The sequence below is a fragment of the Heliangelus exortis genome, chromosome 1 (assembly GCF_036169615.1).
Source record: "Heliangelus exortis chromosome 1, bHelExo1.hap1, whole genome shotgun sequence".
Classification (NCBI taxonomy): Eukaryota; Metazoa; Chordata; class Aves; order Apodiformes; family Trochilidae; genus Heliangelus; species Heliangelus exortis.
The window spans coordinates 104580380-104595399 of NC_092422.1; the positions used below are offsets into that span (position 1 = coordinate 104580380).

Consider the following 15020-nt stretch of genomic DNA (forward strand, 5'->3'; position numbering starts at 1 on the left):
ATGAGGGAGAGACTTACAGATTGGAAACTAAGCTACACAGCTTTAATGGGAAAAGTTATGATAAAATGGAAAAATTACTAAATATATACAAATATACAGGAAAATTGATACCACGTTCCTCCCCCCTTCTCCCAATAACTCTCACATCACCACCAAGGCTTCCCAGGGGCAGCCCTGGGAAAGTCCAGGCTGGACTCCTGGAGTCGGCAGCAGTCGGGAGCTGGAGGCAGGAACACACAGATAAGGCACGGATCAGGAGAACAGGCAGAGGAATGGATGGAATCCTCCCAGGATGCCAAAGCAGACAGGGACAGGCAAGAGGAGGAAGGGAAGGGGTTTGACCCTCGTGATACCTCAAATTTATACTGAGTATGATGTATATGGGATGGAATACTCTGTTTGGTCAATTTTGGTCATTATCTTGTCCTCTCCACCCTAAAGGAGGGCTGCAGGTGTGACCTCTTTACTCCTTTTGCCTTCCAGAGGGCAAAATATTCCTCAGAACATTTGTGTCCTTGGCTCTGCACACCAGTCTCTGGCTGTAACTATAAACATTGAGTGTTACCAGTCCTAGAAGCTGACACTGTCTGAGAAACTTGCTGTTAATTTAAGCAAGTGCAGCTACTTACAAGAGACTTAGCTGAAAGCAAAATTACAAGACAGAAAATCACCTTTATCCAGGCCCAAACCAGGAAAAATTTTACCATCAGAATCAAGGGACACAGTCCTTCTCCATCAGCAGGAGGCTCTGTGATGGAAAGCCATAAAAATGCAAACAATATCACTACAAACCAGATTGCTTGGCAGTTTGTAACACTTGATTCATGACCAAATGGATACCAGAACTCTACTATGACCAAAAAAAAAAAAAATATTGCTGGATAGCCAAACAGGCCTATACTGAGAATAAAGTTTCATTTTACTTGCCAGCAAGGAGTGACTTAAAACTGAGCTGAAACAGTCCTTGGAGAGGCCAAGCATCAAGTTCCCCTGGCCCTCAGATGGATAAGGATGCCTCATAGATGGCTGCCTTATCTGCACCTCTCCCAGAAATCTATTTCAAAGCTTTTTTTGGAAAAAAAAGATTAAAAAACAATCCTGACCTAACTCTCTCTTGCTGCAACCAAAGCCCTTGGTTTCTAAACACAGTAGAGAAAGTAAAAATTTTATTCCTTTCCCACTTGTTTTTTACACACAGATACTTCAAGGCTCTCATATCTCCTTTTCAGTATTTTCTTCTCTGCATTAGATGACAACGATTCTTTCAAGTCCAGGTGTTTAATTACATGCAACTATTTTTTGATCCTGGAGGTCATGCATTTGATGCTGAAGCCAGAGGGCTGTCTTAATGTGTGGCAGGAGAAAGGAAAGAAACAAAACAAAACTCCTGTAAGATCCTTAGGCCCATATTGTCCCATCAGAGCTTTAGCTTCTTCTTGACTTAATCCATCCATAAAGCATAAAGACAACAAGTTACTGTACAAAATGAACCACAGAAAGACACAAGTTTCAAGGCTCAGTGCTCTAAGATGGAGACACTTGAAGAAAAATGGTCACAGGGATGAATGCCCATCACCTTGACTCTCCTCCAGTAGGTCTTTTCATCTCCATTACCTGCTGTCTCTGATTTTCTCCAACAAAAGCTGCCGCTTCATAGCTGCGCGTTACGCGAGGATGGGCAGGAGGGGTTCCTGGCTATTGGAAACTTCCTTTTCCCAAGTAAAAGACACAGCAGAGACCACTGTCTCTCTCAGGGCAGACCTTCAAGGTCTTTCTCTTGGATGGTTTGGAGTCCGCTGCTGCATGCGGGGCCTGGGCCGTGGGGGCAGTGCTGGCTCCTGATGCACCCGGGGCCGGGGCAGCGGCCGCTGATGCGCGTGTGGCTGCTTCAGGGTGGGGTTGCACGGAGGCTGAGGGAGCTCCCGCACCAGCATCTCACTGGTCAGCTGGCGAGCCTGCATCGTTTGCTCCTCATCTGCAAAGACAGAAGGAACCTGCAGTCAGCCACGTACTAAGCAGAAGATGAATAGCCTGGGAAAAGCACTTGGCCCAAACCAATAAAAAATCCAAGTATCGGTTTCCACCTTGGAAGGCCACTGACATCCTGGGGTGTTCCTGCTACTCTGGTGAACAACAGAAATCACTTCCACCTGTGAATCCCAGGTAAACCTAAAAGCTTTTTGGCTGCCTGGCTGAGGCCAAGGTACCTTGAGATATTTGGTGCAGCTCTGCCCTCTCTGTGCTGGGGCAACCAACTCTGCCAGAGAGGCCCCAGTGGTCACCGACAGACACTCTCAGTCTGACCTACTCTGTTCTCTTTTGGAAATGGGCCACTGAAGGGAAGAGAGATGTAACCCCAGGAATCAACATCAAAGCACTCTGCCCTGCTGCTATACATGCAGGGATTTCCAGGCACCAAAGGTCCATTTTGCCAGCATTAATTTCTCCACGTGCAGAAGAAGTAAATTCATGTTAGCAGGTTTTTGATCACTGGTTCATCCTTTCTGAAACATCAGTCAGCTTAGCTTACAGGTTGAGGGATTTACCTCTTGGGACACTAAAATGGCCTTAAGCACCCACCAAGCTGTTTCAAAGAGGATAGTTACCCTTTTATATTAGTTCTCATTTTCCCAGACTTCCATTTTTCTTAATCTCACTGAATCCAGACCCAAGAATTGAGGATATGCTGTTGAGGGATATGTATGCACAATTGAGGGCGTGATGTTTCCCATTCAAGGACAGCCATAATGTAAAATAACACTCAGATGGCTACGCTCACAGCAGGTTTGCACCCACGAGCTACAGAGTCTTCTAAGATAGTATCTTCTGGTTGCACTGTGGTAAGCTCTTCCAGCAAATGGGGAAAGAACTCTCCTGCGCTTCATGGTCATAACTTCAGAGGCATGAGAAGGGCCATGGCAAGTTACCCCCCCTCAAATGTGGTGAGATTGCACTCCCCTCAGCCGTGGGACTGGTCATTCTCACCCTTGTTGACAGCCTGAGCCACTGGCTCCTTTAAGGTGTCAGCTGAGGTTTCCTTCAGGCAGCACACTCTGTCTTGTCAAAGACTGTCGTGGTATACAAGAGAGCTTTTACTCACATTTTGCAGCTGCCTCACACCGATATTATCTGTTATTTGAGACCACAGGAAGCCTGACAGAGTGCGTGGGGGCAGGACTCAGAAACAAGCCTTTAAACAAGCCGGGTCAGAGCCACACACCCCTCCTGCTTTACCTCCCCTTCCAGGTGGGCCAGGCACCTTGTCTTGAGTGGCAGCTCAGTATCCTCTGTTTACCCAAATTAGCAGCAATGCCTGGGTTGTAAAAGCAACCTTTCTGTCAAGACTGAGCCCACTGTTATGGAAGACTCTGGTAAAATATTTCCTATGGTCTTAAAGAGACACAGATTTTCAACAACAGATGAAATCTCTTACTCTGAAAATCTCACCTCCTTTCAGTACCCCACGTTGCTGATAGGCCTCCAAGAACATTGTTTTTGGAGAGAGGACAAGTTCTGTGAGACACCTGAGGAAACTCACAGAAAAGCTGAGCCCTTCTTGCTCCTTCTTGGTATCTGCAATATTTTCAAATATGACTAATGATTTCAAGCATCCTAGTTTTACACCACATAAAATTAATGAAAAAAGATCTGCTGATGAGATATCTAATTGTATATTTCAGCCCCACAGATGCACATGACTGGTGGCCTTGGCTGAGCTATAGAGGAGCAATTCTTCATGAATAAACAAAAGGGGTTGAGAACAAGGAGTCTTTGGTTCAAAGCATGTATCAGAAACTAAGACTGGCAATGCCAGCCAGTCTGCTTAGATTTGCTATATGCCAAAACCAGGTTATTGCTCATGCCAAGGCAGAGCACATTCTTCTGCCCACAGGGCTGCTGTCAGAGGGAAACTCTAAGATTTGAGGTAGCTGTGTAGTAACATAAAGACCACTGAACACTTACCATCATCTTCAAGCCTGTCTGCTTTCTTCTTCCTGATACAATAAATAAGGAAAATCACAAAGATGACAAAGAAGACTGCACCTCCTGCTATGGTTAAGATGAGATAAAGGTCCAGTTGGCCTAGTTAGGGAAATGAAAGAGGATATTAGAGGGAAAAAATAACTTGCACAATGTCTATTTAGAATTCTGTATTTTCATCCATTGACTGTAAAGGCACCCCCAGTGAGAGAGCCCACACTTTGCCTTTTCTCTCAACACAGCAGAAAGTTGATGATCTTCATTGTGGAGAATTTTGATTGCTCCCTGATGGATTCAAGTTCTGCAGAAAATTGAAACCAGAGCATCCATGCATACTAGCTCATCTTACTCCAATTACCACAAATGCCCTATTCCTGCTAGCAACAGACCCTTTTAAGGACAACGAGCATCCAGGCAGTGCTCAACATCAACAAAAAAAACTTTTAAAATACTAGAAACACGGAGACTAGCTTGCTTCATAGAATTTTGGTACTTTCTCTTCAATATTTGTCTGTGTGCAAATTTAAAAACAAACAAACAAACAAACAAAACAAAAAAAACTATCCAAAAAGACAAGAACATAAGCAAATATCCCACAATCTCAAAATGAAATTTCTCAGTTTGCCTGCTGAGCAAAAATTTATTTAGGTGTTGCTTATTTTTGCCAGATAAGGTTCCCTGGATGCTGGCCCACCTTCTGCTTGGGCTGTCCTCCTGGCACTTAGTGTTCTTGCTTGAGCACAGGCTTCACGGAGCTGAACACAGCTCCTTCCTTGGCTTCTTAGGGGACAAAGACTCAAAGGGGACAACAACACTGGTATCACCCTTAACACTCACAGGGATGCACAAGAAGGGCAAAGAGTGATGACACCAAAGCTGAGATATCTACACTATAAAGGCCACCATCAGCCTGGGCTCCCCTGGTGGGAAAAAAGATAAAGATGAGTACCCTCAGTGATGTGTTTCTTCTCACATGTTTTAACTGCCAGTGTTACACCAAGGTGTATTTTGCCCCTTTTCCTGCCTAGTTCTCCCAGCTGACTGTAAGGTGAGCCCAGGCAGACTTGAGCATAATTATGCTTATATGAAAATTTAGCTGAGCTGAAAGCCCATTTGAAGGAAATCTGAACCTTGAACTAAACACAGCATCCAGTGTCATACCAGTATGATCTGTTACTTGTTTTTTGCCTTAAATTTAAAAATGTCTATGAGGGAGAGAGGGAGAGAGATAACTTCTTTTTCCCATCTAGTAATTTTCAACATGAGTGCCCATTTAAAATGCAATTTCTTCAGTTCTTTTGCTACATCTGTGCTTAAGGAAGATGATGCTTCAAGTGAATAAGAAAATCCATGGTGCATTTGAAACATGCTAATCAGAGTCATGCAACCCCAAAGCTCAGCTAACTTGCCTCATGATTTCTAGGCCAAGATGGAGAGTCCAAGCAGCTTGTTTTTCCCTTCATAAGAGCACCCATCCATATCCACAGCTAGCAGGCAAGCCTCTACCTTCACAGGTATGATCACAGAGAAGTGAAAAATAATATGCAAGTGATTTCCTCATCATGAGGATGTAAACCTAGGTCAAGTCTCCTGAAATTAATGCCATGGCTTCACATACATAGGAAAAAATCCCAAGCCACATTTTCCAAAATTAAGCTGTTAATTTGTGTTGTGGCAGTTTGGGTAATTTTATACTATCTTAGTCAATCCTTTGGCTTTGGACTGGTTGACTGAAGTCAGCCTTTGGAAATACTACTATTTTTAAAGGAATAAAGGAGGATAAAAATGAGGGGGAAAGTGCTTTCTGCCATTTGCAGACTGTTATGTGTAACCAAAACACTTTCAGGCCCAACTCCCCACTCTCTCCTTTACTTCATTGGCCTGCCCACTAGAGGTGGTTGACACCATTTGAATCTGTCAGGACAACGACACCAAAAAGCCTTTCAGGATATCTCTGGCAGCTCTTGGAAGAAGAGTCAGCAGTGATGAAGGGGAATGAGAAAATGATGGGATGAGCAAGAACGTCTCATTCATTTACCCCTCAGCCAGCCTGGTCTCTTTGGCAGGCAGACTTCACCTCCAATGGAAGCAGAACTGCAGTGTGCCCCATGGGTCTCCCTGGCACCCACAGGGCTCTTGACTCCAGAAAAACCTCTTCCCCTCTTCCAGCAATCCCCCCCTAGCAATCACTGAGCATTGGGGAAAACACCACTGGCTGCAGAAGAGAAGCATGACCCATCTCATATCCCACTGAACCCAGCTTGGCCTCCACGCTGTTAGAGCAGGATGCTGTATGGGTAGCACTGAGGCAGGCAGCAGCAGGATGGGGAGGGTGGAGATGCAACAAGTTTGGGGTTTGCCAAACAGAAAGCACAACTCACATCCCAGCTGGCACAGCAGCATCAGCACCCAATAACTGTGGGAGCATTAGGGGGACTGGGACCCATCAATGCTCCTGGCACCTGGGCCAGCCCTACAGATACATGCAAGGGAGTCGGGCTTTGTGGGTCTGTTCTAGCAGATTCTGGTGAAAATATGGGTTTTTTACCTGAGCACTTAATTATTTTTTCGGACGTTTTTTTGCTGACTTCATTCTTAACAATACATCTGAACATCCCAGAATACTGTGTATGCAATTCCAAACTTGTTACATTCTTCTGGATTTTTTTTGTTTTATTGTGAGTCAGTTCTATTGTAAATGTTTCGTCTTTAGTTTTCTGCTTCACTTCACACTTGACAGATAGAGTTTTATTCATGCATTTGGAACTGAGGATTGGCTGAGGGACAGGCTCTGAAAAAGAAGAGAAGGGAAAGACACATCTGATATGGTTTCTCTTTTTGAAAATCCTCTATTATTAAGCAGAACAGGAAATCATTCCCCAATAAGTGGTGAGAGAGTAACACCAGCTAATGAGACCAGAGAAAAATTAAGAGCAAATTAGACCTCTAATACGAAAGTAACATGGCAATAAGAAAGAAAAAATATTAGCCTGCATATTTGGCCTAGCACAGCAGAGCTACACCATCATGAGTGGACTATTTTCAGGCTCAGTCTGACTCACAACCAGGCAAGTGAGGGGAGGAAGTTGGGTTTTGGGGGGAAGCAGCAGATGGGAGGGACTTGGAGCCACAGCCCTCTCTAGCTCTGGCCCCAGTGCTGCAATGCAAATGAAATTTCACCCTAGTGTGAAACACTGGAGTCCAGGTCTTGGTGATGGAGTTGTGTGATGATATTACTTAAACTACTGGGGTTTTTTTGAAAAACTGTTTGTTCAGCCCTAGTAACAAGGTATACTCTAGGTGACAAATTAAACAGCAGTTACTAAAGGACTTTTCTTCCCAAACCACTATCAGAGGTAAGGCAACCTCTCTGCTGCACAGTGTGTGAAATGATGCAGCATATAGCTGGGTTGGAATCCTAACTTGAAATTGAACCCAGGACACCAGTGGCTTAAAGCATGAGTAAGTAGCATTGGGCCTTGATGACTTAATGAATCTATACACAGTCTGCAATAATAATTTCTGAAGTAGTGAGACACCCTCACTGCTCAGCAGTCTGTTAGCCATAGAGCTTCCCACTGCACAGAAACCCTGCCAAAACCAGCCCAGCTGTCATTGCTGCCTCATCAAGGCATCATTTCTGTAGTGCCAGTTGGTGCACCTAGAAGCTGGCAGAGGTCTGCGTGCTGGCTGAAGAAGGACAGAGAAAAATTAATCCTCCTGCTGGGAAAAAAATACACATGCCCTAAAGCTTAGACATCTGGAGAGATGGCAGAAGCCATAAAGGAAAAGAACAGCCATCCCTATCTTCCCTACTTATCCCAAAAGCTTTGTTCTGCTACTGCTCTGATATCTCAGGAAAAGACACAACACAAGAGTGGAGGCTGTCTACACGCTTTGAACCCATGCAGCAGAAATCTCTAGGTGTATACTTCAAATGGCACAATCTTAATATTTGTTGTGTTATGCTTTGCAAAGATAGGGTGCAAGAGTCATCTTCCCCTGCTAATTCAATTCCTATTGTGGCATCTCTCAGGGGACATGACTGTTGGCTATTTTTTTTGTTGTAGCAAAAATGGAGTGGGATCACATTGCCTTAAACAGAGCCATTTAGTGGCACCCTGGCTCCTGAACTTGCCACAGGGGTTGGCGGATACAACACAAGTTGCTCACCTTGCTGAAGCAGAGGCTAGAGACTAAAAGTCCTAACCCAGTGCCCAAAAAACAGCACCAGAAGTGCATCAGCCACAGGACTACCTCACACAGGCTGCTGTGCTCCCACAAGAGGTTTTTGGAAGCATAGTCCTGCCAGGAGCACAGCCCTGCTGGCTTGGTGCTGCCCCAGCTCAGGACACAGAGCCTGAGGGGTCACAGCATCACCTGTGGTGCTGCACTGGGGCCTTCTGTCCCCACCCTGCTGCCAACACAGCTGTTTGTTGCTTGGGCATACATAGAAACCTGATGGCTGATAAAAGGTGAAGCAAGAAAGAAGCAGGGACAAGACCTTATAATCAGGAGCAAGAAAAGGGAGAAGAGAGCAGACTGCTGTCAGTGGAAAGAGGAAAGATGTGTCTCACAGAAGTCTCCCTTAAAACACAAAGGGGGCAGTGAGTAGGAAGGGCTGTAGGACAGAGTAGGAATACCAAGCCTTATTCAGCTGCACTGGGAATGGTATGAAAAGAGTAAAAACTTACCCTGAACAGTGAATGTTGTGCCTTCTTCTGCCTTCAGTGTCCCATCCTGATGATAAACAGTGACCATGTAGTTTCCACTGTCCTCTTTCACCACCCGCTCTATTTGCAGAGTCCCATTTAGGAATAACTTACACCTGCACTGGCTCTTGTTCACATAGTACTTAACTTTCTTATCTTTTATCTGAAGCAACTTTTGTCCATCTCTCCACCATGCTGCATCATCTACACTCCCAGCAGCAGAGATGCTGAAAAGAACCGACTCATTCACTGCCCTGTAAACCTGGTTGGTGACAGAGCCTGTAAAGGAAAGCACAACCAGCCCATCAGTATGTCTCTAGCAGCCCTCTATGCCATGCTTGGCAGCCACAGCAGTGACCCAAAAGGCTGCCACTTGCTACCTCCTGCTGAGTTGCCCAAACCTCTGTGCATTACTGATGCTGTCCTCTTTCCCCTGCTCCAAAGATACTCCTGATCATTCATTAGATAAATATCAATGCCAAGTTTAATTCTGAGAGTCAAGGAAACTATGAGTTTGTCTTTCAAAAGCTGGATTTATACTCTTGCTGGTTTATTTGGAGTGATTTTGGATGCCAAGATTCATGAATGTCCATGAACTTAACCCTGAACTTAACCTTGCCTGAAAATAAGGTCATAGAAACATAGAATGGTTTGGATGGTAAGGGACTTTAGAAATCATATAGTTCCAACCCCACCTGCAGGTCAGTTGGATGTGTTTTGCACAAGGCACAGGCTGGTACCCAGAGTCCCCATCACCGGAGAGCAAGAGCACAAACTAGTGGTGGCCCTGGACAGTAGGATCAGTTCAGCAGTAACAGTGATGGCAATAATACCAATAGTGGGCATTATCAAACAGTGAGAGAGTGTAAGGCACTGAACTGCAGGTTAGACCCAGTGGCACCAGCTTGAAGTGCCCCCTCCTCACCCATCGTGGGCATCCACTTGACTTTTTTTAAGAAGGGGATCTCAGTGAGGTAAATAGGGTAGGGAGAAACAGAGAGCTAACCACATCCTGAGAACCTATCACAGTCTGGTGACATTAGGAGGTAAGCACAGGCCAAAAAAATCTATTCTCTTTTCAGGCCTCTTTTGATGACAGATCCCCTCTCCAGAACAGGTAAGAATAAGTGTTTCCCAAAGGTGCTACCAGGACCAGGCAGAACTTAGTGTGTGGCTGCTGAAGGGGACATTCAGGAAAAGCCAAGGCTGCTAAATAGCTAAACAGCAATCATGTTACCACCAGGCAAGATGATGTACCCTTTGGGCTGTGCCTGAGTCTCCTGCCCTCTCCCCTCCAGGCTGCTCCACAGCCTTTGCAAAGTCCATTTCTGGTGAACCAGGGACTTCAGAGAGAAAAGTTTGTCAGGGGTCACTTCTAAGTAGTGGCAGGTGTAAAATTTGCAGGCGGAGGCAGAAAAGTGCTCACAAGTGTGAGATGGGACAAGCTCACCGACAACTGAATGTTCTCTCAGAGCCACCATTTGTTTAATTTGTCATTTTCTTAGGTCCATTCCTCTTCAGTTTACAGGATAAAGCTGACAAGCAGGAGGGCATATCTCTTCACATCACCAGACAGAGCTGATTCTGCTCTAATTTTATAAATTTTAAGCACTTCTTCCCCTCAGAGAGAAAAATCTATGTTTATGCATATTTTTGTTACAGTCTTTCATTCCTGATATCTAGGACAACAATGGACTGTATCAGAGTGGGTTCACTGAAATCCAGTTGTTCTTTCATAAAACTTAATATTATTGAGATTATCAAAGAACTAAGATACTGTGCCTCCACAAAAAGAAAATTCATACTGAAAGTCTTCCTGCAAATCAGCCGCAATACAAGGAGAGGCTGTCGTTTCACTGCTGCATTTCTTACAAGACACTTGATGTACCTAAAGGAATATTCTGAAATCAAGCTATCAGCCAAACAGTCTTGGAAGCAGTTATCCTCCACTCAGGTGACACTAGAGACTGTACCCAAATATTTGAATTCTGATACTTCTTTCTCCTCAGCCACACACAGGTATACAGAGCTAGTATTAGGTTTTCTTTGCATAACAGATACTATTTTCTCTCTCTCTCTCTCTGGAAGTAAAGATAAAAATAATCTAAGTTTTCAAGGACAATTCAATGGCATCTCTATGGACAGACCACCTAGACTCATCTCCACATATTTATCTTTTAGTCTTGCTAATGGAAAGCCATCCCACAAATATGATACTAAAAATCTGTTTAGTTTTTGAAACAGCATTTCTGCAAATGCCAACTGAAATGCCCTCCAAGGGGCAGAAAGATCTGAACATAGAGCTCACTTACAGTAACAAGAAAGAGTTAAGAGGAAAAGCTCCCATAGTAACTTCGGTGAAGTAAGAAAGTCTTTGAAACGAGCTTTCTATTTAAGGGAATAATATTCTTTTCTGCTGGGGAAGATGTTTTATGTATCACGTACAAAAAAAATATTTGCTATTTATCTATTAATTTTGTTCTGGAGGAAAAGAAAAGCGTTAAGCAGTTGTTCACACTATCTGTACAGGAATGAGCAGAGAAAAAAACCTATGCATGATTGTATCATCTCCATTTCTTATAACCTTTTCTAATCTATGAGTTAACACCTTAATTAAGTTTTCAGATTAATATTTTAAAAAATAATGAGAGCAATAATACACAAAATATAAAAGACTATATATATCCTTGCTGTTTTCATAACCAGGACTTCTTCAGCTCCACTGAAAACACGGAGATATATCACTCTTTCTGTTAATATTTATGGAAGAATGTAATTTGCACTTTGAAAAGATTTGTTCATCTTTGATAAGAAAAGGAAATTACATGCGATGATGCACCATGAACTGGATCCCTGATGTAGTACAAGCTGCCTCAAGGGTGTAGAGAAAACTGCATGCTGACATTTTTCATTATACATGTGTCAAATTAAGGCTCATTAACATAAAACCAAAACTGTTTACAGGTTATTATTATAACTGGAATAGAAAATTCAGCTCCTTCCCTCCCCCTGAATGAAAATTAAATCAAATAATAATAACAATAACCCAATGGTCTTTGCTCATGGGGAAAGTGGAACTAGTTTCTTATCTGTAACATCCCACCAAGCGGTAAATTATTTAAAAAGCAATTTAAAAATGTTAGCCTGAAAGAGAAAAAAATGGTTAGAAAAACTCACATTTTACACAGGAAAATAAAAGCAGCAAGCACTTGACTAGGAAAATCCTCCTCAAGTTCATTTTCAGTGTCAAAAAAATGCAATGTCTCCTTGTCTAATGATAGCTCCTGGTAGGTGAAAGGTTTTTCTGCTGGCTGCCAGTGAGCAGACGTGTTGCTGCAGCCCTCGTGCCCTCCTCCCCTCCTCCCAGCTCTTACCCTGGCACTTCTCATTTCTAGCACAAGCACAAAAACCATGGACAGAAATACCTCTCAGTCGGGTATTTTACCAGGATGGAGACAAAGTGCAGTGACAAGGAAAACACACACTGAAATGCAGGAATTTGCCCAAGGTCTGTGTACCCAGCTAAAGGGCCAGCCAGCACCCTGGTCCTCCTCAATATTCACTTGAAGAGTTCAACTCTGGCATCCCTATGCCACCATCCTAGTGGGAAAGAGGCAGTTTTGGGGTCCAGGGGGATGGGAATCCTCCTGCTCTCCCATAGCTCCAACATCAGCAAGGGGACAGCAAGCCCAGGAACCCCAGTGAAGATCAGGTGGCCAATGGCTGTTGTACAAAATGCAGAGAGAAGACACTTCCCTTGGAAACCATGAAGATCAGCTTTGCATCCACATCTGATCTATGAGGGGCTGTACCACATGAAGGTGCCCTGCAGGCACAGCTGGATTTTTGAGCAAGTGGCAAGAGAAGAATGGGCTTGAAAGTGGATGAAAACACTGCCTTGGTTGTAGCCAGAAACCCTGAAGAGGGTTGGTGTTAGAAAGATGGTGAGGAGGCATGGAAGTTAGATCAAAAAGCCACACTGAGAAGCTAATACATTTTTTAACCCATTTCCAGTATGAAACAGATGGGCTGGTGAGGACTTTGGATCATTTAATCCCCAGCACAGTCCCTCTGTTCCAGTGGCCACTCAAATCTTCAATTATTTAATTGCAGATGGAGACCAAAGAAGGGACACAGAAGAAAAGCTGTGGCACAGGAGATGTACAATATTAGAGAAATCTTTCCCATTCATTCATGTTATTCTTCTTCTTTGAAGTTATAGGAAGGTCTTGTAAGACACACCTCCCTGTGTTTGGATTGATCATCTTCTAACTGGTATTAACACTGGTAAAAAACTACCTCTTTTTGCACAAAGGGAGAAAAAGTTGCCCAAAGTAAAAAGCGCTGAAGTCACAGTATTGCTTCTTCTGCACATTGTGGGCAAACATAGCTTTCCTTCCTTCTTTTCCTTATTGTTTCCTTAGAAAGACCTCACAAGGGAGGCACACTCAAAAGGAGAGAGGAAGCATCAGCAACAAGATGACATTTCTGTGCCTGACCCCCACCCTCTGTGGAGAAAAACAAGCCAAGTGCAGGAGCTGCCATGTCCAGACATCTTCCTGGCCAAGCAGACTGTGCCAGCAGCGTCAGCCCTGGGGGGCTGTGAGGACTTCTCAGCCACGCTGGCAGGGACGTGCAAGGTCTGCACACTTGGACACACCTGCTTCCAGCCTAAGTGCCTACAGGGCTTTGGGCAAAGGCATCAATCCTGACCTCATCTGATTGTTTGGGTTTTTTCATAGGTCCATAAAGCAGAGAAGAGGCTGCTAGCACACTGAAACCAGTGCTTACATTCTGCTCAACCTTCTCTCAATTCTTCCTCAAGGCAACATCACTCAAAGCTGCTGTCTGCTTCCAGCAAATCTCAGCATTTTGGCCACGGCAGAGCAGCCCCTGACACCAGCTGGTGAAGCCCCCCAGGGAGCAGGGCAGGCTATTGCTCACAGCTGTGTGCTGCCACAGCCCAAACACCATCCCAGGTTTTTGCTGGGCAGCATGAGGTGAGGTCTGCAGATAACCATGTCCTCAAGCTCTTCTGCTCACTGCAGACACCCTCTCTCCAACTTGTTATGCAGGAAATAACCACCACTGCTGGGCCAAACACAAGCCAGCTAGAAAAACTGAACACAACAGAAAGGAGATGTCTCCCTGTACGGTGGTGCTGGACCTGCCTTCAGCTAGGCTTGTGAGCCCACAGCTGGGGATGCTTGGCCTCTGGTTAGCCCACTGCACTGATAGACATCTCCAGCTGCCTGCACGCAGTAGAGCAGAGGACTGTTTGCAGCCGTGACAATGGGGTGTTTCTTTGCAGCAGCCACTGTGGTATTGTTTCCACTGCAAAAGCCACAGAGAGCTATAGTCACATACACTTGCTTTTGTTGCTTGCTCTCTTTTGTTCTTTGTAAGACAGCAAGCTGCTTCCTCATGGGGAATGTAAGTATCATGCTTGCATTTCCATGTAAAGGTGACAGACTCCCACACATCTTAGTGCAACATCTCAAGAGACAATATGTAGCTGTTCCCAGCTCCAAATCTTTAACTAAGTAGTGAGCCAATAAACATTCATGCCTGACAGCTATTTAAAAGGAAAAAAAAAAAAAAAAAAAAAAAAAAAAGAGAGAGAGAGAATGTTATTAGGTCTGCTAGAAGAGAACAAATACACTTGGCATGTTCTTCTCAGGAAAGTCAACACACAATAAAGCAGTGTGGATTTGCAGTCCATCTGCTAATTTGCACCATATACTCTGGTACAAAGCTTCAGATATACTAAATGGCATTTTCATGCGATACTGTTCCCTGAAGGAAGAGCCAGACACCCTGCACTTACCCTGTACCTGAAGCTTTCACCATGAAAAATGAGGAGAGTATCGCAGATTCATACCTTGAACTTTCTCATGAAGATAGGCCTTTTGTGAGGCACAGTTTGTGAGGCTAAGAGGGAATGTGATCTTGATTGGAATGCCAGGTGGGTAATTACATGTGGAGGGGCAGCTTTGGACAGGATCAACCTCGCTTTTGGCAGCTCCCCAGGGTTTGCAACCCTCACATGCAAGACCAACAACTGGGTTCTATCTGGGCGGCCCTCAGTGGTAGCTGAGAGTTTCATGACAGCACATTTCCTTCCCCTTTACTGCATTTTGCAGGATACAGGTGAATAGTGGGCAGTGGCTGGAGTGGGGAAGAAGCAAAATCAGCCCTGGCAGGGGCAGTTGGCCTTGGTCTGTGAAATGCCAAGGAGCTGCTGGCTTCTACAGGGAGTTTCAGCCATTTGGCTGACAAAGGCCACATAACATGTCCACCTCACTTCTGTTTCACACAGAGCCAAGA

At 44.5% G+C, this 15020-nt stretch overlaps 1 protein-coding gene across 1 annotated transcript; it reads right to left on the minus strand.

The window, feature by feature from the left end:
- Positions 1–1149: 1149 nt before the first annotated feature.
- Positions 1150–13686, minus strand: CD2 (CD2 molecule). Its single transcript, XM_071756426.1, has 5 exons — positions 11871–13686; positions 8676–8972; positions 6530–6772; positions 3964–4083; positions 1150–1975 (listed from the first exon to the last, which is right to left on the minus strand). The coding sequence occupies exons 1-5, from the start codon at positions 11929–11931 to the stop codon at positions 1764–1766; spliced, it is 933 nt and encodes a 310-aa protein (XP_071612527.1). The 5' UTR covers positions 11932–13686; the 3' UTR covers positions 1150–1763.
- Positions 13687–15020: the final 1334 nt, after the last annotated feature.